The following is a 26887-nucleotide window of genomic DNA, read 5'->3' on the forward strand; positions in this document are numbered from 1 at the left end:
AGTTATTTAGATAAAAAAGGTCCTCTATAAAGAACTAAATATTCTGTCGGTACCTGTACTTTTTCTCTCTCTTTACAAACACGAATGCCTTGTATTCGTGTATCAGTCCATATTTCCATATTTCACTCAAATGTTAACTCTCTGGGCCTTGTTTACAGTGTTGTCTCTGAACAAAATTAGGGATGCACTGATACGATACCAGTATCCGATATTGGTGCCGATTAAAAATTTTGGTGGATCAGATATCGGCTTTCAAAATATCGTTTTTTTCTTTCTATAAATTGGTGTAACGATTTACTGGCCCCAAACGTCTCCAAACATTGAACTTATATTATATATATTTTTAGCTGTTCTGTAGTTCCAAAACATTTTTGTACCTTATACTGTAAAATAAATTATATTTTCAGTCTCTGTCCTAATATTAGTTGATATCAGATATTGGCAGATACCTGAAGCCAAAGTATCAACATTGGTATATTATGTTCTTTTTTCAGACCAAGAGTTTGTTTTCATACCTGACAGTTTCGACTGCTCACTAGCACTCTTCCTCAGAGTGGTCATATGATGTTGCTGATATATACAGGTTTTGGCGCTGACTTCCTACTGGTGGAGGCAGGATGACAATGCCATCTGCAGTCTGACTTCTTCAGGACAGTATCCCAGGTGTGTGAGAGTAAAAAAGCCCCCTCGTCCCAGTTTATAGTCTCGTGGGCACGTTTCCGTATTATTTTTGCTTTAATCCAGCAACGATGTTTGTTTTCCTCTGTCCCAGTGATGTTTGTTCCGTCCCAGTTCATAATGTGGTTCTCTCTTTTACAGTGGTCAGAGATGGCCAATTTGAGTTGTTCCTGTTCTGCTTTTCTCTTGGTCTGAAAAAAAGAACCTAACAACATAATAAAATATCGGAAGACCAAATGAACCTCATTAGACTATCAACATTGGTATCGAAACAGAAAAAAATTTATTGACACATTCCTAAACAAAATCCTACAGTTTAAACATATATCACAAATCACAATACTATGTCAGAAAAATCACAAATAGATTTTTTCCTCAAATCATGCAGCCCTAGTAAGCATACATACACATACACATACACATACACATACACATACACATACACATACACATACACATACACATACACATTATTTTTGCAGTCAATAGAGGTATTATCTTATTGCTGGGTTTCAGATGACATTACAGCATTCTATAGGCCAATATTATTTAATACAGATGGGGGCTGCTAAAATCAATATTGTTCAACTGCAGATGGTTGTTGTAATATAGCATGGTCTAGGATTTATTCAGTAATAGAAATGATTAAGTTCCATGTTTGGGAATTTACTTTTCTGATATTTCATGGCAAAGTACAATGTGTAAATAATTGCCCCCATCTGGATGTATGACAGGACATTACATTCTATAATCTGAAAACCACCAATTGTCCTCTTAGTTGAATGTTGAATGTGATCTCTGCATCCTCTGTGTTTTGTGTGGCGATTTGTTAAGAGCAGCGGGTGACTCCGGTGCAGCACACAGTGAGTAGGGGACTTTCTCTTAACCGTAGGCCAGAATAGAAGCACTGAGCTGGAGGATTTATTTAACAAAACCAATAGAGAGCTTGTTCGAGGCTGATGAGGGAAACCAGAGCAACTTGAGATCCGGGCAGACACGTGGGAAACATGCCTGGGTCCTGATCCTTGGCTGGAACTCAGTCTCTTAATCTCTATGGCTCCTTCCTTCTGTCAAAATGAATTAAATGAATCTGGCAGTTAGGTGAATTGGCAAATTGAACCATTAGTGAAATACCTTTTGTTTTAGTTTATAACTTGATCCTTGCAACTACCATACTATTAAGGTTAATGTATATTTTATTAGAGATGCATCGATCCAACTTTTTTAGTTCAGTTCAGCTTTAAGTATTTGCCGTTACCCAATATCAAATGTTACCAGTGCAGAGACAGCATTTATTTTTCAAACATAAAATGAACACAAAAAAAAACAACAACAACAAATGTCTACCTCTCAAAATTTTTACAAATAAAAGTTCAAACACTGAGACTTTCTGGGCAATACGACCAGTAAATAGTGGTGGTGTAATATCCAAGTCTCATGATATGATATTGTGACAGTATGAACCTCACAGTACGATATTTATTGTGATATCATGGGAAAGCTCATGATATGGTGGGGAAGCTCAGGATAGGGATGTAACAATATCCAATTCTCTCTGTACAATATTTTCATGATATACATCTCACGGTACAATATTTATTGCAATATTTTATGGAGGCTAACAAAACTGTGAATATGTTACTTTTTCCTCTTAAAATGCCTTGACAAGACTTAATCCAAAGAACTAAGACTTAAAAGTGCTTAGAACAGTTATTTCTTCTTGTAGTCTGCACTAAAATGGAGCTAAAACTAACCTTGCATCACATGATTTGTCACATGTTGAGGGACTATTTTCTCACATATCAACATATTTAGAAGTACAACTCGCTGCTGCTGCTCAGACATAAATCCTTCAAATGCAAGGTTGGTTTTACTTCTAAAGTTATTCTATCGACACAGACATTCAAATGGACAGTCTGGTGTTATAATTGTTTTGCTTCAGATGTTTTGTGGAGTGGGTAAGACTGTTTTTAGTGGCAGGATAACTATGGCTATTGACGTGCGCTAGCTTAGCACCAGCGACCTCTGCAAATACAAGGACTGGATGTAATATTTAAAAAAGTGTCTCTACATGTCTCTAACACTCTGGCTCACTAGGAAATGAGGTCCTATGTCCCTTTAAGACCAAAATGACAAGACTCACTGCAGCAGTTACAGAGAAAGGGATGACAATTTTTCAGTCAGTTCAGAGCCAATGGAGCCAGAAGTGCCCCCATGCTCACCTCATATGTGTAACGCAGCAGCTCGCAGGTTAGCTATGTCCTTTTATATACAGTCTATGATATGTCCCTGTAGAGACAAGCAGGTGATGCTAACAGGACAGATATGTGTGGAGGCAAGCCTGCTCACTGTGTCATTTTTGACAATAAAACACATTTACCTAAGGTTGATAAAAATAGATCTCCATGAAACAAGCATGTGGTGGACTCTCTACCAGAAAGGTTACGTAGTGTGCCTTTAAATAACCTGAGTATGTTAGCATTCCTGTCTCATGTTGAGTGTTGTATCATTACATAAACAGAAGAGACAAGAGGTGTAAAGCCAAGCTCTGATTAACATTGGGCACGCTGCTATGTCAATTACTAAATCTTTTCCACAAACTGTTAGGTGTCTCATTCAAACAACAGTTATGCCAGTGTACACAGCCAGTCCAAAGCTGGCATACGATCTTGTCAGTTTTTGTGATACCTCTCCAATGTCCTGCTCTCTTTATATTCAACACATCATAACCTGATTGAAAATGAGGTGAGACTAAGCTTTTCCATGTGTGTGTTAGAGAGGCAGGTACAAACGTTCACCTGTGACCGTGGAAACTCGGAAAGTCACTGTAATAAAACGTAAGGCGGGTTAATTGCGAAACTGTTTATTTAAAGGTGCAATCGTGAGTGCACAGGATCAATGTTAAGTGGTAGTAGCAGGAGCAGTACTTTTCCAAAGAAAACACAACACCTTATACTTTCTGCTTATGCTCAAAACCACTACCAGCATGACAGCTTTATTTGTAAGTAAAGGGGTTCTTTTACACTTAAAGTAACAATGTAACTTTTCTAGTGAAGTGTCTTACATCTGCTGTCTCCATAGAGATGTTATTAATTTGCCTAGAATGCCCCCCAGTGTGGCATTAAACTTATCTCTATGGAGGTAAGCAGGTGACACGGCCAGGCTGAGTTATAGGTCAGATATGAGAGAGGGGATTCAGCTCACATTAAAGCTTGGATTATACTATCTGCATGTAGATTCCATGTGGAAATTAGACACACAGAGACAAGAAGAGGGAACGCAGGCAGGATTTATAGTCTGTGCGGATACAGACAGTAGAAATCAAAACGAGCTACTTGGGAATCCTGCTCATTTGACTCTAGTCTCTTGCTATTTTTGCTACTTATTTTGAATTTATTATGAACATTTATATTTTTGCTCTTTGTTCAAATAATTTCCCTTCCCAATAAAATTTGTCTAAGTCACTTAAATTTGGGTCCTTGTGTTTGCAAAAGTAAATCAAGCACAAATCAAGTTGTTATGGTATAAAAACAACTGAATAAATGCAAAATAGAGCCGTTATTTTAATATTGTGGAACATTCTAGAATATGCAGTAACATCTTAAATCCTTGTGTGTCTTAATATTGCTACGTAAGATATATTCGATGTAAGATATTTTAAACCAAGTGAGAACAAAACAAGAGTAAACCAGCTTTAAATTGCCACTCCAATACAAACCTAAACTATCTCAAAACCTGGATGAAAATTACCAAGCGGACTGATCTAACACCAAACAAAGGCTGAAAGTGTGTGGGAATCAGGATTATTCGTATTGACATTTTATTTCACTATCTGTTTGTTAAAGCTTGGCACCAGTGAAAACACCTCACCCACTCTCATTTATAGCCCATATGCTCTTGTTGTTTTGCATCTAATTGAATCCCCATTGGAAATTCAGAGGAGGAGGAAGAGCCGCATCTATTGATCTGAATGCCGGACTACATTCGGGTTAGCTGATTTTCTCTGCGGTGGTCGGATTTACAATCACTTTAGCCGTGATGAGGCTTTTTAAGATGGGGGAAGGTACCTCTGAAGGTGATCTGGGTTTGTCCACTCCAAAGAGGATCATGTCTCTCGGTTCAGACTTGGACTGGTGCCTGTATTCCATCGGAGCGTACCTACCTAGACTCCTGTTTCCAGAGGGAGGATTTAGCACCTGGCATGGGCCCATTGCTGTTTTTAACACCCATTCAACTGGCAACAATGAGTGAGCGCTAAGTAAAGATTAATACAGATACACTAGACATCGCTCAGAACAATCAAACCCCCAGGGGCACTTTTCAAACTGGCATGGGTGCTAGAGGATGTATATATATATATATATATATATATAGGAGTAAAGTGAGAACTAAAAGCAAGTCTAATTTAAGAACCAAAGCAAGATTAAACCAGGTCTAAAAATAGCTTCAAATTTGAACCAAGTGTAAGTCTATAAGTACGCCAAGTTAAGACTTAGGATGGAAAAAATCTAATTAGATTTATATGTTTAAAAATTTAAAACTAATCCCTTGAATGGAACATGTATGTAAAGGTCTAAAGATAGCATATTGTTCTGTGCAGAGGACATCCTATTATCTAAATAATTGCACCCTTTGTAATTTGATCCAACTCCAGCTCGTGTTTACACCTACACCACGTCAAAATTGGTACTAAACTGTGACTGTTCTAAATACAAATTAAACCAGGACTGGACCAGGGCCAAACCGGGACTAGAGCAAGACCATACCAAGTCTACATCAGAACTAAAATGGGCTTAAAACATTACCAAATCGGGAGATGTATGAACACAGCAACAAACACACAATTTGTTGTCAGTCTAATCTACTTCTAAACCAAAGCCAAACTGGGATTGAACCAGGACTATATACGGTTTAATATACTGACCACTGTGGTTAGCCTTTTTTTTTTTTTTTTTTTTTTTTTTTTTACAAGCCAATTACATTTGTCACAGTTATGGTACATGTAATGTTTTGGTGCATAATTCATTGTAATAAAATACACACTTGTGGCTTTAGGTGTACAGTTAATAAAGATAAAATGTATTTTATGTCTGGACAAGGACCAAATTAAACAAGAAATTTGGCATGCATTATAATACTTCTATTTATATCATTCAATTGGCCAAAGTGGTTATTTGGGCAGAATTTGTTATAGACAAAAGCAAAATTTACAAGCGTTTGAGTAATTGGCTGGTGTTAAATGTCAAGCACACCCATGACTACAGCAATCCATCATGACACCAGTACTATAGTAAAAATAGGGGATTAATGGGGATCAGTTCTAAACCAGGCCTAAGCCAGTTTAATCTAAATATTGTTAGAATTGAAAAGCCATATTTCCTTAGTCATAAACTCTTCAACTAGCATGCCGATTGTTCATTCCTGTCCTAGAAGATCATAGCATTTACTTTATTGTCTTATGAATGTATCATATGGGCCCTTCTGTTGTCATGTTTATCCCACAGAACACATAGAATTTCTGTCTGTTTTTTGGCCAGTGTAAAATGAAGAGTTATTTTAGGCAGTATGAGCTTGTGAGCCCCATGCAAATAGATTTCTTTTACGACGCTGTCAGTGAATTATTCTGGGCTCCCTTGTAGAGACTGCTGGAGAATGCTAATAAAGCTGGGGACCGCACTACCTAAAGGAACTGAATTCATCTTAGCTTCAGTTTGATGTTTTGAGACAATGCATGTTCTGCTACAGGCACTTTTCCATTGTTTTCTGTTGAAAATGTATTAACATGTTTCCACACAAATGCCGGCCTCAAGTTCCCACTTTTATTTTACAACAAGTCATTTTAGGTTTGTGATTATTTTTTACTATCCAGACCTATTCCATTCACATTCTATGATACTCTTGGTGATAGCTTAAAAGTCCTATATTATACAAAACTGACTCTTGTGAGCTATAAGCCATTGTATAATCTTCTTACCTCCTCAAAAACACGACTGGAGTTGTGTTTTGTTCCATTCACACATGTTTGAGGAATCCTTTATTATTAGTCCGTCTACATCTCCAAAGTCTGAAATGCTTTGTTCCATCTTGTGATGTCATGAAGTGGTAGTTTTGAAGTTATAGTTACCTTTTACCTTTTGTTCAGTAGAGACTGGCAATTTGCAGGACAGAAATCATGAAGATGATTCTGCTCAAAGTGTATAGAGTTTAAAAACCAGTGGAGCACTTCCTGTATTATCACATGACATCACAAGATAGAGTGTTTTCTGTTTGAGAGAAGAACCCAGCCTATGTGTAGGGTTTGTGTGTTAAACATGTGAATGAATCAAAACACAGCCCCAGGTCTGTTTTTGATGAGGAAACAAAATTATGGCTGCGGGTTTAACTTTGATATGGTCACGGGTTAATGGGCGGGCGCGGGTGTGGGCGGGTATGGGTCTGCGTAATAGTAATCAGATCAAAATGGGAGCTAAAGACATCTTTTTCCTGTGTCTTTGTGAGTTTTCTTCAGTTTCCCCCATCAGCCCAAAACATGCACAGTAGGTAAATATTCTCCAGCAAAGGTAGTCTGAAGTATGCCTTAACTTAGATCTGAGCAGGAAGAAATAATTCAGGGTCAGAAAATAAAGGAGCTCATTCTCAAGCACACTCCTACAGCTTGGCTCAAACTGTGAGAGGTACAGGACTACATTCATACCATACTCCATAAAACTATACAACAACCGCTCCTTTTGTAATAGACAACCCTATGTATATCACTACTTCATCTTTGCGCTATGTCTCCTTACCCACGCATTTGTATTACTACATTTTTATATTATATTTTTACTTGTACATGTACATGCATATTTGTATAATTATGCCTTATTTGAGACCAGTCTGTTGCCATTTTTGCTCTTATTATTATACTGTGTCCAAATAATTTCCCTTGTGGATCAATAAAGTTTATCTAAATCTAATTCAGCACATAAACCGGGTCATAAACAAAACTTAGAGTTAACATTTACTATTCAAGTAGAATTAATCAAGGACACATTAAAATTGCAATATTATGTAAATTCTTCTTCACCACGGAAATGTTGGCCCCCTCAGTCCAATTCACACTTACTTTACAATAAGGGTTTTTACTTTTTAATTACTTTAATTATCTGGACTTTTCCGTTCACTTTCTGGGGCAGTTAAACAAATGGAATGTTCTGCTTCTCAGATAATCCCAATGGTGCTTGTATTACAAAACATGTAAATCAAGATGTAAATCCACCATAATTTGTTGTTTAGCCGTTAAACTCCCCTCACCTCTTTGCTAAATAAAAATAAAATGACTGTACTTACAAAAAGGATTACAGAGGGCTTCATTGTTGATTGCAGACCAGATTCTTGATAACATTCAGTCTACATTGGAACATTTTATTGGTTAAGCCTTCAAGGTCATAGCTCCGAAATTCAGCTGTTTTTGTTTAAATTTGATACGTACGTGTGTTGTGTTTTAAGTGGACTTTTCTATATAAAGTAACTATCTCAAGCTAAATCAGTGTAGATGATTTTGGGCCCGGAGGAGCCTCGTTCAATCAGGCGACGTCATGAAAATTTGAATCACATCATATTCTTTTAGGGCTATGGGATTAAGGGCCGAAAAACAGAGGGTTTTTTAACCAAGGCCGAACATGCACTTGAATTTATTAAGAAAGAACAAAAGAAAATCTGGAGAAGGAGGAGTTTCGTAACCAGGGTTCAGTTTCTAGGCATGGAAATTTCTTGTAATGTGTTGAAATGTAATGGCATTTTGAGGTGTTGTTTCCACTTTACCTTTACTTCGTTCTCCAGTTTTATTTTCTTAATTGTGTTACACGAAGGAATCGGCAGAGCTGCATAGTCATTTTGGTACAAAGCTACTAGCTAGTGCAGGGGTTGGCAACCCGTGGCTCCAGAGCCGCATGCGGCTCTTTAGCACTCCCCTAGTGGCTCCGTGTAGCTTTTTCAAAAATGAGTGAAAATGGAAAAGGAATGATTTTTTTGTTTCTCAGAACAACATATAACAAACCAAACGGGATTCACGCTTCTGTCCGGATGCTTTGCACCACCTCGGAACCAGCCGCGGTCGAGCGCGGAGGACCAGAGCAGCCCGCCCGGACCTGTGGTCGTTATGTTGTTCTGAGCGGTCCGTCTGCGCACGTGTTTTTTTTTTTTGGGGGGGGGAAAGCGCTTCTCAGGTGAAGGCACCGGACACCACCCCCACTTCAGTGCATCTATTTGTTCTGCTGAAACACTTTTCATGTGTTTGCATTTGCACACACAGCTGATGGATCAGATCCATGACCAGAGATGAACGAGGGCTCGGAGTTCAGTGATTTTACCACTTCTTTAACAGATCTCCGGAGAAGCGAGCCCGCTCACTAATGCACGTTTTTCAAGGTATTTGTGAGTAATACTTACAACTGTAATGAAATAAATGCTACAGATTTGAGTCTAATCCAGGTGCTCCCAGAGGCTCGGTGTAGCTCTAATGGCGTTCGATAGCGTATTTATCCGGATTGATGTAAACGGAAACGTTTTTGAAAACGATGCTGTGTGCACGATGTTATTTTGGAAAACGGAGGGAGAGAAATATTCGTTTCTCAAGATACCTGTGTACATGTAAACGTAGCCTAAATGACAAAGGAATAAACACTAACCACCTGATTTCAGTGGCTACAGACGGCGCACCGATAATGAGAGGGTCGCAAAAGGGGTTTGGTAATCATGAATGCTCATTTTGTATTTGTAGCCTACTTAGTCATTTTAATAGCAGGCTTATATAGCTAATATACTGACAGCCTATGTTGCCTTCATATTAAGCTTATGTAAGGCTTTTAATTTTTTGCGGCTCCAGGCAGGTATGGTTTTTGTTTTTTTGGGCCAATATGGCTCTCTGAACATTTTGGGTTGCCGACCCCTGAGCTTGTGGGATGTGCAGCTATCCATCAGGAGCACCGACAACTTCACGGCTCTTTTTTGTGATGAGATTTGCGGCGACTGGCTCTGCAGTTTTCTATCACATACTCAGCAGACTTTTCTTTTATTAGATTGTTTTAGATCAATATTATGATTAAAAATGCACACATTATAATTATATAGACAAAAGCATATGTCTTCTTTAATAAAACTGCATTATATTTGAAACAAACTAACAAAAAAACATCTGAATAATTTACTGCATTGGGATTATTTTTATCCACCCCACATCAAAATTGGGACTAAACTGAGACTGAACCTGGACTAGACCAAACCAAGTCTATAGTAGGGTTAAACTGGACTCATTCCAGGACATGTGTAAAATCTCTAAATGTGTAAATTATAGAGTTGTGCAATTTTGATTTATATTGTAGTGTAATCAATAAAATGCTCATAAAAATGAATTAAATAGTACAATCATCCACAAAGACATATTATGCCTTTTTCTGCTTTATAGTTATAATCTATGATACCTTTTGTAACATTATTTTATATTTTGGACAGTGTAGCTACTGAATCCTACATGCATCACCATTTAAGGGAAAAAAATCTAAGCTTTGAAGTAAGTAGAGAGCTGTGGGCGTCTTTGGGTTGATTGGAGAATTTTTTGACCAACGGCGCTTTGATTGAAGAAGAATAAAGATTACTTAAAGATGCATGAATCACATCTAAATACAACTCTGATTTAGTAAATGAGGGGAGAAAGATTATTTAACATAATAATTCCCTTCATCAAAAATCATTGCAGGAAATGCCATATATCCTGCACTTGTGAAATGCCCACAAACTCCATTATTATTATTGATTGCAGCTATCACTCACAAACATTGAACACCAGTTAAACGCATTCGTCTTTCAGTTTTATTAAAGATGCACTGTGTAACTTTCCAGCTGGAGGCTGGTGCACTTATTTGTCTCCATAAAGATATTATTGCTTTGACCAGAATGCTCCAGAGTGCAGCATTAAAACATAACGCTTCCATGGAGGCAAATGATTGGAGAGTAAGCCCACTCACAGTGCAATTGCATCTTTTCAAGGCATTTTCAGCAGCAGTAATGGAAAAATAATGTTATAGATACATGTTTAATGCCTCACTGTGGAACATTACAAGGATAGCAGTAACATCTCCATGGGGACAAGCAGCTGGACCTTGCATATTTTGAACGCTCTCAAGGATATTGCAGTTGGGGTTTAGGGAATAGCACCAGCTTGACAATGGTGATTGGGGATGACAGAACCCCACACACCGTCAACATGCTATTTTTACCATACTGCTCACTGCACATTAGAGGCCTAAGGCAATACAACGCCACTTTGTCTCCAAGCGTCCCCAAATCTATGTAAATAAATCAAAACCTACAGGCCCACATCACAGAAGCATGTGCACACGAGCGTTTGATAATGTTTTTGCCTATGTTCTATCATTCAGGCGCTTTGTCCTTGAAGGGAAATGTCTTCAAAGTGATGGAGTAGATCAGTAAATATTGAGACTAGAGCTACTGGTCGTAGTCCAAGCCATAAACAAACTGAAGATATTTGTCGCTGTTCTCTTTGAAAAATTATACAAGTAAAGTGGGGTAAATGCGATGTGTGAATTAGAGCTACACTATATTAGAAAAATAATGCAGCTTTAATGGCAGTTGTAAATAAGGCAGTACTGAAGGAATAAAGCAGGACTAAATATAGGACCTATCCAGGAGTATAACAGCTCTTCAGCAGTTCAGGTTTTTTAAGGCTGCAAGATTAATCACAATTTAAGGAAAATTGCTTTTTGATTGTTTGAAATTATGACAAAGGCCTCAATTTGGTAGATGTTCTCTACAGACCAAGATATCTTGTCTTAGCTTAGATGGTCCAAAAAATCTATACCTAGATACTAATTGGAAATGAACTACTATTGAAAATAGAGACTTGTTTGAACTAGTGTCATTACTGAAAGAAAATGCATAAATATGGCTAAGTTTGATCTCTTTTGAAAAGTTTTAGAATGGTAATGATGTGTCATAAAAGGCCGCAGTATAATATTTAAGAAACCACTATCATTTTGTCTTGATTTTATTGATAAAATAGCATTTTTTTGTTATTGTAGTTAGGGATGGGCATTCGATCGGATTTTCTTAATCGGGAGAATTAACGATTGAGTTTCAATTAATCATTAACATTTTTATATTAAAATTATCATCATTATTATTACTATTACTAATCTGCATAAATAAACTCAACATTACAACATATAAACTATAACCTCTATATAGCCACATCAGCCCGTTTGACATTATAATGTGTTTAATGCAGCTTTGCGCACATTTGTACCTTTTACAGAAACAAAACTTAAAACTGCATCTCTAATTTGCATAAACTGTAAGCAAAAAAACAGCTCTTTCCTTGTGCCCTGATGCAGTTCTAAAGGACACTAAAGGACACGACTCAGTGGAATATAGGTGTTATTTCTGTGACAGAGGGATGTTGATGATGATGATGGTGAGTCTGTTCTGTGTGTATATCGCATTGGAGATGGTTCATGTTTTCAGAGATCATATGTGTGCAGGTTTAGCACAGCTCTTTATGTTGCAGTAATCGGGATACTGTGTATACATGCACCATGATGAAACCAGGACACTGATGTGCATGTAAATGCCCTCAGTGGGTGGTACAGTGATCTCCAAGGAGGTATGCCAGAGCCCAAATGTTAGACTGAGAGGCTGCAACTCCAGTGTTTGCGATGTCAGGCGCAGCCTCATCTCCTTACGCTATGCTACACACAGCAACCTACATTCGGTTTGTCGATTAAAAATTTATGTAACCAACAAAATTGTTAATGATCAATTATCGATTAGTTGACTAATCATGCCCATCCCTAATTGTAGTATTGAAAAGTATTGAACATTTTCTTTAGTATCAAAATGGACTTTGACATATGCTAAAGCTATGACAACACTCTAAATGGGGTCTCACTCTGGCACTCTGTAAAACTTTAAACTTTAACAAATATCAGAAGACCAGTAATTTAAAATCCAAAAATAGAAACTTACAGGACATGACATTGACAATGGAAGGACAGAGGAGAACTCAGACCAAAAATTTAGAATATCATGAAAAAGTTAAATAGTTTTTGTCACTTGTTTTAGAGTTCAAGTTAAACTCATATATAGGGCTCTACTTCCTGTAATTTTCAACATATTTTTCAACGTTTCTTCACAAATTGCTTCTTGATTGGTGTAAAACTATAATTTATATTTACAACATATATTATCCCACCACACAATGTCAAAAGTAAACAACCATTTAAACCTGTCACATGCACTTTAATAACTTATACACATTCTAGTTAGTGTAGTTTTTTAAATGACAAACAAACTTCGTCCAGAGACCATTTCCTCCCCACTCCTCAGATAAACACATTGATATCCCGTAAGCCACAATCAAAGTAATCCATACAGAATCTTAATGCATATAAGATGACAATGTCCCCTCTTGATGTCCCTTAGCTCACACTATGCAGCTTTATCTATATCCGCTGTCCGTCTATATCCACTGAGTCCCTCCACAACTGACAGGGAAAAGATGTTTAACGACCCGCGGAGATGACCCTGGCCAGCGCTGGGGGTCAGAGCTGTCCATACAGCACGCTAAAAAATGTATGGGGGTGTGATTAACTACAGCCCCTCTCTGCACACTGCCCAACCCCCCTCCCCTGCTGCTGTAAACGTCAACACAAGATAAAATAATCACTTTGCCCCCATTGCATCCACCACTGTTATGTATTCTATATCAGCATGTAAATTATGTCAGTGATTTTGTCTGACAAGCACGAGAGGAGTTTTATTTAATGATATTTGTTATTACATTAGCTGCATGGTGTCTCGGTGAGAAGGTGGGTGTCTGCGCATCTTATGGGCCCCCTGCTCTTCCTTATGTGGCTAACTAATGTCTAACCAGGTAACCAGACCAAAAAAAAATAAATCAATACCTAGATACTGATCGATAAACTAATAAAAAAAAAAATTCCTCTGAAGTACTGATACAATAATTATAGGATGTAATTTACCTTATTTTGAATGGCCTTCATGTATAACAACTAATATCATATGATAACATTTAAGAAACTACTAATATTTTCTGTAGATTTTTTTTAAACTTCAGTTTTGTGGTGTTGAAATCTGTATTGAGCATCGAACTTTTCCCATAACATCAAAATCGAGTTTGAAATTGTCATATCATATAAATAAATATGTGATATGACATAAATATGACTTAAAAATTAGGGCTGCAAAATCTAATCGCAGCGTGAATGGACACAATTAGCAAATCGTAAGTGCTGTAATTTTCTCCACTAACAAGACATCATATTCTGTATACAAACTGCTAGGCCTACAGTTAAGATCTGTACAAACATGTTCTGAAATAGGATTCTTGTATTAGTGTGTCAGTTCATATTTCAGTGTTTTTGTCAATTCTCCTGGATGTAAAAAGCTTGTCAAAATAAACGCAATAAGATACTGTTTTTTTCCCAAATGGTTCCGCCCTTCTTAACATGACTAAACCAGTTTTGAAATGAAGTCCACATGAGAAAGAATGACTAAACCAGACTCATGTAAAAGTTTTATGCAAAACAGCGTAGAAGAGAGTTACACCAACCAGGAATGAACCTGCTCCAAACTTGAAACAGAGACTAAAAAGTGGTATGAATTAATGAATGAGTCAATTAATCATTGCATTTATATAGCTCCTTCAAGGCACCCAAAGCACTTCACAGAGCATTATTCATTCACTCCACACTTGGTGGTGAGCTGCTATTGTAACCACAGCTGCCCTGGGACAGACTGACAGAAGTGAGGCTGACAGTCTGCTCCATCGGCTCCTCTGTCCATCACTATCACTCACACACGCCTCTTTCTTACCAGGCAATTTGGGTGAAGTGTATTGCCTAAGGACACAACAACAGTCTCCCATCCAAGTGCTATCCAGGCCTGGCCTCGATTAGCTTCCGATATTTGATGAGGTCAGGCTTTGACAAGACGGTATAGCCACTTTAGTCTATTTATAGTTTGTAGTCTTTACTCCTGATTATTTATAGTCAGGACTAAACTTAATTTAACTACTATTACTACTACTTCTACTACTGCGACTACTATTCTACTCATCATTGACCAAGACATAATCCAGATTAAACTAAATATGTATTTGTACTAAACCAGAATTTACCCACTTTGATTCTGAGTAAACATATAACAAAATAATTATTGTGTAAAATCAAATTCCAACATTCTGGAGATCATTATGTAATCATCCGCTGTGAGACTCCACCTGCTTTATCAGCGTAAAATTTGCTGACAGCGTGAAGTGTTAATTAATTTTTCTTCCTTGACATTTCTTCTTCTCATCATCAAACGCATCACTCTAAATGGTTTTGAATCCTGCGTGGCCTATTTAACAAATGTAATTTCCATGAACGCATAAGAAGAGTAAAATGTGGAAATTGAGTGCAGAGACCAAAACTGCAAATGGCTGTGTGATGTGAAGTATCGATTGACACATATAATTAAAAATATAAATAAACCAGTTATTTTGAACTGAAGTTACCTCATTCTGTACTTCTCATTTGGGAATGTACAGTCTTCAGGACAGGTAGGCGTAAATAAAATACTACATGCGTTATAGCCATTGGTGTGAAGCCTTTCCAGGTTTTTCCACTTATTCTCACATTTTTTCAAAGCCATCTTGACACCAGGATTACACGGGCTGCCTTCCTTTGTGTGAAATGCCAAAGTATTGAGGTCACACTCTTTGCTATTGGATTCTACAACAGGTCAAAACTATACAGAAATACTATTTTTAAAATCTAAAGTGAAAGATGCTTCTGTATCTGGCTGTGTCACAGTGTCACATTTTAAAGTTGCAATTGAGAAGAAACATTTGGATTTTAAGATTATTTACCGTTATTGACATGATAAAATAACTGTGAAATCTTTAACTAGATTAAACCAAACTTAAAGCACTTTACATTTATATATTTAATTGAAATCACAGATTTTTTTTTATTTTTATTTGGCCTGAATATTAATCAAGGTTTTCCATAAAGTAATTAAACTTGACATCTCTTCTATATAGACCTTCTAGTATGTTTAAAATAGAAAGCGGCTGACCCTTTTGACAGCCAATGGTGTGAAAATGTGCAAGTCTAATTATTTCTCTCCCTATTAAAATCAAAAGGTCAGATCTCCTAGTGATTTTTTTACATGTTGCATTTCAAAGCAGTAGTATTGAATGATCTAACATTTGGTGTTTCTCTTTTGCTTTTGTGCAGATAATGTGTACAGGAAGTGTTTGGCGAACGGGACTTGGGCACCCAAGGGGAACTACTCTATGTGTATGCCCATCCTTCATGAGGAGGTAAGGTTCTACTGTGTGCCTCTGCATTCTGCCTGCTTAATGAATGATTCTTAATGCTCTGCTCATTACAGTCAGTGAGCTGTATCAGCACTTGGTAAAGCTAGGTCAAAGCCAGGTCTGTACAAGCACTCAACAACAACTAAACAACTAGTTATCTCGGTGCAAATGGAAATATTTTATTGTAAGCTCAACAAAGCCATACATCTTTGCTAAATGTGCCTTGATAAACATGAATCCATGTTGTGAGTGGACTCGCCTATCCACAGAACTGAGCTGCAACTTGGTTGTGTCACCCACTTATTTCTATGGAAATGCATAAGATACAATACATCAATAAATGTATTGATCATTGGACAGTGAAGAAAATGACTTGACTTAAAAAAAGATTCACCAAATTATTCAGTGAATAAAAGAAGCAAGTCTGATAGCTGCGGATCACACTAGAGGCTAGCAGCAGCAGCAATCTTTTCATTTGTATCAAAATGACTTTGTGATGCCTCTAAATCCTACATGTATCACAGATTAAGAAAATAAAATTGGAGAACCAAGTAATCACAGAGCAGTGGGCATATGCCAGTGGTGGTGAAAACATGAACATGGCAACATGGCAGATGATGATGATATGTATAGACAGTGTAGGTTGATCTATGCTCAGGCAAATACTCTTATGTGTAAGTTTGGTTCTTGTACAAAGGATGTAAAGTTGTTATTGTTTAAATCATTACACCATTGTACACAGCCCACCTCTGGATTAATTACAAAAAAGCCAGTTTGCAAAGACTGCAGATGCCTACAATGATGCTTTGCAGTGTTTTTGAGGAGGCCACAATGGACGAGTGCAACTGAGATGTTTGTTACTGCACGAGTGAACACTTTGCAAGTTGCACTAAGATTTTTAATTTTAGCTGCAGACTGAACAAATCGGACAATGCAATAATAATGTCTCTCACAAATATGAGATTCAGTGCAATAAGATATCAGTCCAACATGGGGAGACACTGGTATGGTTCTCTTTTAAAAACATAAGTCTTTGTTGTTTTGTAATGTCACTGTTTATGTCTATTTTAAAATGGACCATGAGTCTGGAATAATGATGACGATGAGGATGATGATGAATATGGCGTCTTAAAAATGCAATTAATGATTGCTCAAACATGCATAAATCACTCCAGTAAATGAGTAAATAGTGAGCGGAAACAACTATAACATGGTTTTCAGGGTGTAACGATATCCAAGTCTCACGATACGATATTGTCACGGTATGAACCTCACAGTATGATATTTATTGTGTGGAAAGGCTCATGATATGGTGGGGAGGCTCACGATTAGGGATGTAACAATATCCAAATCTCTCAGTACAATATTTTCACGATATACATCTCAGGGTACAATATTTATTGGGATATTCTGTGGAGGCCAAACAGCTAAAACTGTGAATATGCTACTTTTTCCTCTTAAAATGACAAGACTTAATCCAAAGAAAAAAGACTTAAAAGTGCTTAGAACTGTTATTTCTTCTTGTAGTCTACACTGAAATGGAGCAAAGGATCATGGTCTATGTAGTTCCCTCTGTCTTATTTTAGCTATTGCTGCACCATAACTTTTAATTTAAGCAAAGAGACTTGTAATTTGATATATTGTGATGGTCCACGATATTATTGTGAGAACTTTGACGACACGATATCACAATATTTCAGTTATTGTTACATCTCTACATGGTTTAAAGCTCTTAAAAGTTAATTTTGCCTAATAAGTGTGTTTTGACATTTACTGTAATATACAAAGGTAAACTAAGACTAAACCAAACACGCACTTGCACGACAGTATCAGTGTGAAGATAAATTTCAGGCCTTAATTAGGAACAAAACCAGGATTTAACTTGGACTAATCCGGGCCTATGTTGGGGTCTCTGTCAGTGGTGTGTGTCAGTGCATTGTCCTGATTAATGAGCCCCCTGTCCTTCTCATTCATTACAGTTAGTGGGGCAGCTCCACACGCTCGACATTGAGCTCTGAACAGTGAACGCAGCAGTTTTATGTGCAATATATTTATAGTAAACACAAGTTAGATCCATGAGATGTATAAGCCTGCCCTGAAAGGACACACTGTACATTCACAATAGAACATGTATGCAACTGTATACTGTCATACCTTGAGGTGTTAGCAACTCCACAGCACAATAGTGTTTGGGATTAGTATTTCACAGCTAACGTGGCTTTAATATCATAACTGTCCCATTTGTAAAGACCTCTCTGATGATACACAAGAGCTCTAAATCTGTTAATGAACCTGAAGCGATTTGGTGTTTGAACAGCTGAACGTTCTGTAAATTCCTCAAAAGGGATTTTCTTCACAGGTCTGTCCTCTGGTCATGTGAGCGCGCATGAGAAAATATAACACAGAGGAAAATACAACAAGGGTAAGGGAGGGAGAGAGTGAAAGAATGGGGGAGTAAGAGAGGAGGGGGAGAGAGGGGATGTGAAAGAGGGAGAATAACAAGGAGGGAGGAGGAGAGAGGGGGCAGGAGGTATAGAGGAGACAGTGAAAGAATGGGAGAGTAAGAGAGGAACGAGAGGAGGGGTGAGAAACGGGCAGAGAAAGTGCATAAAAGATGGAGCGGGAGAGAGAAGGAGGGAGTAAAGTGAAAGAGGGAGAACAACAAGGAGGGAGAGAGAGTGAGAGATGGAGGAGGAAGAGGAGGAGGGGGGGCAGGAGGTATAGAGGAGAGAGTGAAAAAAATGGGAGAGAGGAATGGAGAGAGGGAGGAGGAGAGAGGGTGGTTTGGAGGAGTAAGAGAGAAACGAGAGCAGGGGTGAGAGACGGGCAGAGAAAGTGCGTAAAAGATGGAGAGGGAGAGATAAGGAGGGACTAAGAGAGGAGGGGGAGTGAAAGAGGGAGAATAACAGAAGGAGGTAGAGAGAGGGAGAGATAGAGGAGGAAGAGGAGAAGGGGGTCAGGAGGTATAGAGGAGAGAGGGAAAGAATGGGGGAGTAAGAGAGGAGAGTAAGAGAGGGGACGTGAAAGAAGGAGAACAACAAGGAGGGAGAGAGAGTGAGAGATGGAGGAGGAGAGAGAGGGGGCAGGAGGTATAGAGGAGAGAGTGAAAAAAATGGGAGAGAGGAATGGAGAGAGGGAGGAGGAGAGAGGGTGGTATGGAGGAGTAAGAGAGAAACGAGTGGAGGGGTGAGAGACGGGCAGAGAAAGTCCATAAAAGATGGAGAGGGAGAGATAAGGAGGGAGTAAGAGAGGAGGGGGAGAGAGGGGGAGTGAAAGAGGGAGAATAACAGAAGGAGGGAGAGAGAGTGAGAGATGGACGAAGAAAAGGAGGAGGAGGGGGGACAGGAGGTATAGAGGAGAGAGTAGGGGAGAGTGAGAGAATGGAGGAGTCAGAGAGGAACGAGAAGAGTGGTGAGAGATGGGCAGAGAAAGTGCAAAAAAGACAGAGCGGGAGAGAGAGAGAAGGAAGGAGTAAGAGAGGATTGGGAGAGAGGGGGAATGAAAGAGGGAGAAAAACAGAAGGAGTGGGAGATGGAGGAAGGAAGAGGAGGGGGGGCGGAGGTATAGAGGAGAGAGTAAGAGAGGAGAGAGAGGAATGGAGAGAGGGAAGAGAGATGCGGGTATACGGGAGAGTGAGAGAATGGAGGAGTAAGAGAGGAGAGGGAGAGAGGGGAAGTGAAAGAGGAATGATAGAGAGAGGGAGGAGGAGAGAGCAGTTATATGGAGTAAGAGAAGGAGGGGGACAGCCAGAGTGAAAAGAGATAAGATAGTGAGCGATAAAGAGCGAGGGAGAGAGCGAGTGAAGGAAGAAGGGAGAGAGAGAAGCGCCGGGAGAGAGGGGGAGAGGGAGAAGCGTAGACTGGTCACATGCGGTTGCTTTTTTGGTACAAGCTTTTAACTACCACCTGGCCGGGGCATTTTGATGTGCTCATGTACTCACTTTAATTGCAACGTTTAGCCAGAACATTGTGACCCAGCGCTGATCTGACTAAGGCAAAAAACACGTAGAGAACTTCTTTGCAACACTCAGTCCGTGTCCAATGGAATCATATTTGTTTTCCTTGCTGCTAGTCATTAATCTATTTGACTTTTAGTATGTGTTTTTCAATCTTATATTATAATTATAGACAGTCTTGAATGATTAGGTCATACTATAGCTGTATGTTGAAAGGACCTGTCTTGTATTTTTGCTTTAGGCACAAACTTGTCATGGGAACTAACTAACCGCCGCTCCCTGTTGAAGTGGCATTGATTTTTCTGCGGAGCTCAGTACTGGCAGGGCATCCAGAGTTATACAGACATGTGAAAAATCCTTTTAGCAACGATTAATATTAATGCTATTATGGATTATGAGCACTGTCTGAAACTCAGTTAAATGGGGACACATGGGTCTAGTCAGCGGGATGTGCTATGGGCTGTAAAATAACATTATTAACCTGTAATAAATTGAATCTGTTAACTGGAAGAAGCACCCCGAGTGTTATTACTATTATTAGATACTATTATTAGACTTTTTAAAACTAGTCACATTACAAGTAAAAGAAATTCTGAAAACAGTAGAAGTATTTAGTGTGTTAAAAGCCTATCTACAGCCACTAGACACGAAAAATAATTTACCTATGAGTACAAATAAGACAACCCAATCCATCTGTGTATCATTCGTTGATTCGTTTTTCAAAATAAAACAAAAAATAAGGAAACGAAAAACTATTTTCTTCATTATTTGTCTCCAAAACCAAAATGTAAAAAAAAATTATGATTTGTTTTTTCAGTTTTTGATTTTGTGTTTAAATGAAAAATGGAAAAACCGGATAACAGACATTTCCTGTTTCTGACACTCCTGGTTCAGTCCTGGTTTAGTCCTGGTTCAGTTCTGGTTTAGTCCTGGTTTAGTTCTGGTTTAGGACTCAGACCGGGACCGGACCAGGACACCACGACTGAGACCGGGACCAGACCGGGACCAGACCGAGAGCAGACCGGGACTGAGACCAACCGGTATAGACTTGGTTTAGACCTGATTTAGTCCTAGTTTAGTCCTGGTTTAGTCCTGGTTTGGTCATTACGCGGTGCATCACAGTTTGAGCCACGGAAATGGGAGATTGCCGTTATCCATTTTTTTCCATTATTAATTTAAACACAAATTGAAAACTAAACACAAATTGTTATCCGTTTTTTTTTTTTTTTTTTTTTTTTTCATTTTGGTTTTGGAGACAAATAATGAAGAAAATTTTTGTTTTTTCATTTTCTTATATTTGGTTTTATTTTGAAAAACAAATGAACGAATGATACATGGATTCAACCTAACCTAATATAAAATTATTTGACTCGTGTCAGTGAACATTCATTCAGCACAGCGTCAGTAGCTCAGTTGGTACAGTGTTTGCCCACTGATCCAAAGGTTGACAGTGCGATTCCAGCTCCAACAGATGAATGTTGTTGTTGTGTCCTTGGACAAGACCCTTAACCCCCTCACCCTCAGTGTCTGTGTACACGGGTGTATGACAGGGTGTGTGAATGGGTGAGAGGCTCTTTGATGTGGAGTGCTTTGAATGCCTTGAAGGTAGAAAAGTGCTGTATAAAAATGTGACCATTCAGCTTTAGTAATAATTTAACTCCTATACAAATATATGGAAATATAATATAACATGTTAACACTTTGGAAAATGCAGAAAATCTGAATGTTCCTCAGCACAGAAAATGTTGAAAGTAAGTGCGTGGTTTTAACCAATCACATAAAATGGTTAAAGGGGCTATAAAGATACTAAACGAGTCTAAATCTGGTTGTATTTTGTGATATCATTTTTTGGCCACCCCTCACACATCACCCACCCTGCCATGTGCCGCTGGCCACTGGTCAAGAGACACACACAGAGTTTTATCAGGGCTTTTCAGCATGTGATGTTCTGTATTTGTATTTCTATCTGCAGGGTAAAATCACAACACTTGTTGTCATGTACCTAATTTGTTTCTCATGCAAAATGGGTCTTGCCCCAGTGCAGACATATTATGTAAACAGCAATTAAGGTCAGAATTAGTCAGCTGGTGCTGTCTTCATCTAATAAAGCAATTTTATGGTCCAATAATCAGGAAGTGCAATATTAGCTTGCTAGTTGTCATTAGTTTTATCATCACAGCAAAACTCCACACTGGTTTCTTTTAGTGGAAACTGTCTGACCTCACAGTGTTAGAATTGCTAGTGCTAGAAGTGCTTGACGGTAGGCAGGTACTTTTTTTCATTGAACCAATCACTGCTATTTGGTCAAGATGTATGTAATGCACCATTAACAGGGCTAACTGGTATATTAAGCTTTTCCCAAATCCCGTAAGAAGAAAGGCAATAAAGTCTTTCCCCGTGATAAAATTCACCAAACATTCTCTTTAAATCCTTGATATTGGGAATCATTGCCAACACAGAATGTATGGCTCTTCACTGACTGGCTGGTGCCCGAACTTGCACTTGCGGGGTTTTTGCAAACAGTCTAGTGTATTCCAATTCCTGACCTAGTCACTGGTGAGAAATGAACTTAAGTGGAGGCACTTGGTGGCGCCAGCCTGGCTATGGAATGCATAAGTTAAGTGATGAATCATTTTGGACCACTGCAAATCATTAAAATAACCTACTTCGGTATTTAAAACTGTAAAAATCAGGTACAGCGCTTTAATTAGACCACTTTATTTATTTTTTTCTTTTTTTGAGGGAAATAGAGCTAAGACCTTACATAATTTAAGGACAAACACAACGGGCTGCTCAGCATGTAAGCAAGATCCGTTATGTAGAAACGGTAATTCCCGTTTGACATTTCTGTGCCAAGTTGGTCCCTAATGATCTAAATCTGAGGAGTGAGCAGAACCAGGCAGAAAAAGTGGCACTGCTCCCACATGTCCTCAAAATACTCCGATGTTTACTTTTAGTGCTCGATTAGCTGTTCTGTGATGAAAGCCTCCGAGGAATCATTCATGTCTTCCTTGATTTTTTTAGATTCTTTTTAGCATCATTTATTTTTAAATTTTGTACTTTGACATAAAACTGCAAAGAGATGTCCCATTGAAGAAATGCCATGGCATGTTGCCCTATAAACCTTTGGAGGATTTGAAGTTTGGTCCACCGAGAGTGTAAAGTTTGAGTTTTGACCTTGTAAGGTTACTGTAGTTTTAACTTTAGTTCTATGATTTGTTGTACTGTAGTTTTTTGACCTTCTCAGGCTGCTGTAGCATTTACTGGTGCTTCTAAATGAATGAGAAGGTTTGTTGTCAAATTCAAGTTCAGATAACAGCTGTTTTAAGAGAAGTTTAGTCCTTGTAGGATCCAAATTAGATCATGTCATGTGGAGTAAGGTAGAGCGCATGTCCATAATGAAGTTAGTCTAGTTAAATTAAAGGCCTTGAAATGCTAACTTTCACATTATTGCTGCATCACCTTATTTACCTCCTAGGGGTGGGCGATATATCGATATTTTAAATATATTGAGATAGTTTTTAAACTCGATATGAATTCTGACATATCGTATATATCGATATAATGCTTATATTCAATTTAGATTTCACCTCTTCGCTTGTTCTTGCTCTTCTCTGTCGTCGCCTCCGCGCCCCCGCCTCCCTGATTTTGTTCGCTCGTGTCTCCTTCACTCGTCACTATCGCAGTGAACGCCGAAAGTTGGTGCCAGTGAAAAGCTTCAAGCACCACGAACCTTTTCCACCATTTCCAGACCATCAACAGCACATCCTCATATTCCACCGAGTCGCGTCCTTTAGCCCGACAGAAGCTAAACGAGCTGAGCTTCATGAGAAATGCGCTGTTTATGCAAATGAGCCATGCGCTTAAGTTTCTTTTCTGTAAAATGTAAATACGTGCGCAAAACTGCATTAAACACATTATTATCTCAAACGCGCTGATGTGGCTCTAGAGTCGTTATGCTTTATTTGTTGTAAAGTGTATTTATGCAGAAGATTTTAATGAATAATCTGCTGCAGTGTAACTTGTACAATAGTGTTTGGAAACCTTGGGTTTGATCTGCAGTGGATTGTGGGAAACCTCAGAGCTCTTTACTGCTGGTGAGGAACATGGATCTGTTAAAATAAGGAACATCCTGAGCTTCTTCTGGTAAAGGAGCTCACAGTTATGATTATGGTCTGGATAACAGAGTTAATGCAAAGATGAGCTTGTGTTGAGTTGTTTTATTTATGAATGAAAAGAAGGAAATATGTACCGGTATTATTTCTTTTATTTTACAGTTAAATTATTATTTATGTAATTAGGGTTTTTGTAATCTTAAATGTTCCTATATGAACTGCCGACCTCTTACACTTCAAAAAAAAAAAAAAGACCTTGTGGAATTTGGCAGATTTGTTTTTGCAGTTTTCAGTTTTAGGAGGTTATTTTTTTCTTGAACATATATCGACCGCGTGTCTTGGACACTCGGGTGAAAAGAGGGGCTGAGCTGTCAACTGATCACCACCTGGTTGTGAGTTGGGTTCGCTGGCGGAGGAGGAAGCCGGAAAGACCTGGCAGGCCCAAGCGTGTAGTGAGGGTCTGTTGGGAACGTCTGGCGGAGCCCTCTGTCAGAGGGACCTTCAACTCGCACCTCCGGGAGGACTTCTCCCGGATTCCGGGGGAGGCCGGAGATATGGAGTCCGAGTGGGCTTCATTCTTGGCCTCTATTGTCAATGCAGCTGCTCGGAGCTGTGGGCGTAAGGTCTGTGGTGCCTGTCGCGGCGGCAACCCCAGAACCCGGTGGTGGACACCAGAAGTAAGGGATGCTGTCAAGCTGAAGGAGTCCTATCGGGCCTTGCTGGCTCGGGGGACTCCTGAGGCAGCTGACGGGTACCGGCGGGCCAAGCGTGCTGCAGCCCGTGTGGTCGCGGAGGCAAAAACTCGGAGCTGGGAGGAGTTCGGGGAGGCCATGGAGAAGGACTATCGGACGGCCTCAAAGAGATTCTGGCAAACCGTCCGGCGGAGGAGGCCGAGGCTGGGGACTCGGAGGCGGACTCATCCATCACCCTGGCTGAAGTCACTGAGGTGGTTGGCAAGCTCCTTGGCGGCAAGGCTCCGGGGTTGGATGAGATCCGTCCTGAGTACCTGAAGTCTCTGAATGTTGTGGGGCTGTCTTGGCTGACACGCCTCTTCAACATCGCGTGGCGGTCGGGGACAGTACCTCTGGACTGGCAAACCGGGGTGGTGGTCCCTCTGTATAAGAAGGGGGACCGGAGGGTGTGTTCCAACTATAGGGGGATCACACTTCTCAGCCTTCCCGGTAAGGTCTATGCCAGGGTACTGGAGAGGAGAATCCGGCCGATAGTCGAACCTCGGATTCAGGAGGAGCAGTGTGGTTTTCGTCCTGGCCGTGGAACACTGGACCAGCTCTACACTCTCCATAGGGTGCTCGAGGGTTCATGGGAGTTTGCCCAACCAGTCCACATGTGTTTTGTGGATCTGGAGAAGGCATTTGACCGTGTCCCTCGTGGTGTCCTGTGGGGGGTGCTCTGGGAGTATGGGGTCCGGGGCCCTTTGCTAAGGGCTGTCCGGTCCCTGTATGACCGGAGCAGGAGCTGTGTTCGCATTGCCGGCAGTAAGTCAGACCTGTTCCCAGTGCATGTTGGACTCCGCCAGGGCTGCCCTTTGTCACCGGTTCTGTTCATTGTATTTATGGACAGAATTTCTAGGCGCAGTCAGGGGCCGGAGGGGGTCCGGTTCGGGGACCACAGGATTTCATCTCTGCTGTTTGCGGACGATGTTGTTCTGTTGGCTTCATCGAGCCAGGACCTGCAGTGTGCACTGGGGCGGTTTGCAGCCGAGTGTGAAGCGGCTGGGATGAAGATCAGCTCTTCCAAGTCCGAGGCCATGGTTCTCGACCGGAAAAAGGTGGCTTGCCCTCTCCGTGTGGGTGGGGAGTCTTTGCCTCAAGTGGAGGAGTTCAAGTATCTCGGGGTCTTGTTCACGAGTGAGGGAAGGACGGAACGTGAGATTGACAGGCGGATCGGTGCAGCTTCGGCAGTGATGCGGTCGCTGTATCAGACCGTTGTGGTGAAGAAGGAGCTGAGTCGAAAGGCGAAGCTCTCGATTTACCGGTCAGTCTTCGTTCCTACTCTCACCTATGGTCATGAGCTATGGGTAGTGACCGAAAGGACAAGATCGCGGATACAAGCGCTCGAAATGAGTTTCCTCCGCAGGGTGGCTGGGCGCTCCCTTAGAGATAGGGTGAGGAGCTCAGTCACACGGGAGGAGCTCGGAGTAGAGCCGCTGCTCCTCCATGTCGAGAGGAGCCAGTTGAGGTGGCTCGGGCATCTGTTCCGGATGCCTCCTGGGCACCTCCCTCGGGAGGTGTTCTGGGCATGTCCCGCCGGGAGGAGGCCCCGGGGAAGACCCAGGACACACTGGAGGGACTATGTCTCTCGGCTGGCCTGGGAACGCCTCGAGGTCCCCCCGGAGGAGCTGGAGTACGTGTCTGGGGTGAAGGAAGTCTGGGAGTCCCTGCTTAGGCTGCTCCCCCCGCGACCCGGCCCCGGATAAGCGGACGAAAATGGATGGATGGATGTATCGAGATAGAAATCGTATATCGAGATATAGCAAAATATATCGAGATATATTTTTTTAACCATATCGCCCAGCCCTATTACCTCCTGTGAACCTTCTCACAATTTTCTACCTATTGCCACGTATTACTTGTTTTAATGTAAGCTCCTTGCCTGGGATCAAGAATACACACTTCTTCAACACTTTAGGGGTATGTGAGTTTGGTCACCAGAAAATCAATCAAAAAGAAAAAAACAAATCTGACTGGATGATCACATTTGGCTTGAGATTCGGCAGAGGACCAGACTGAAATTGAACTA

The 26887-nt window shown here is 40.0% G+C and overlaps 1 protein-coding gene across 1 annotated transcript in view; it reads left to right on the plus strand.

Moving 5' to 3' along the window:
• The window catches only part of LOC110154202 (corticotropin-releasing factor receptor 1), a 92147-nt gene that overhangs the window by 29913 nt on the left and 35347 nt on the right, over positions 1-26887 (plus strand). Inside the window, exon 5 of the mRNA XM_020918162.2 lies at positions 15975-16060. Coding sequence (XP_020773821.1) covers positions 15975-16060 — 86 coding nt within the window. The remainder of the gene's footprint in view (positions 1-15974; positions 16061-26887) is intronic.

This window comes from Boleophthalmus pectinirostris, unplaced genomic scaffold (assembly GCF_026225935.1).
Source record: "Boleophthalmus pectinirostris isolate CB_2022bp ecotype Guang Dong unplaced genomic scaffold, ASM2622593v1 HiC_scaffold_14, whole genome shotgun sequence".
Classification (NCBI taxonomy): Eukaryota; Metazoa; Chordata; class Actinopteri; order Gobiiformes; family Gobiidae; genus Boleophthalmus; species Boleophthalmus pectinirostris.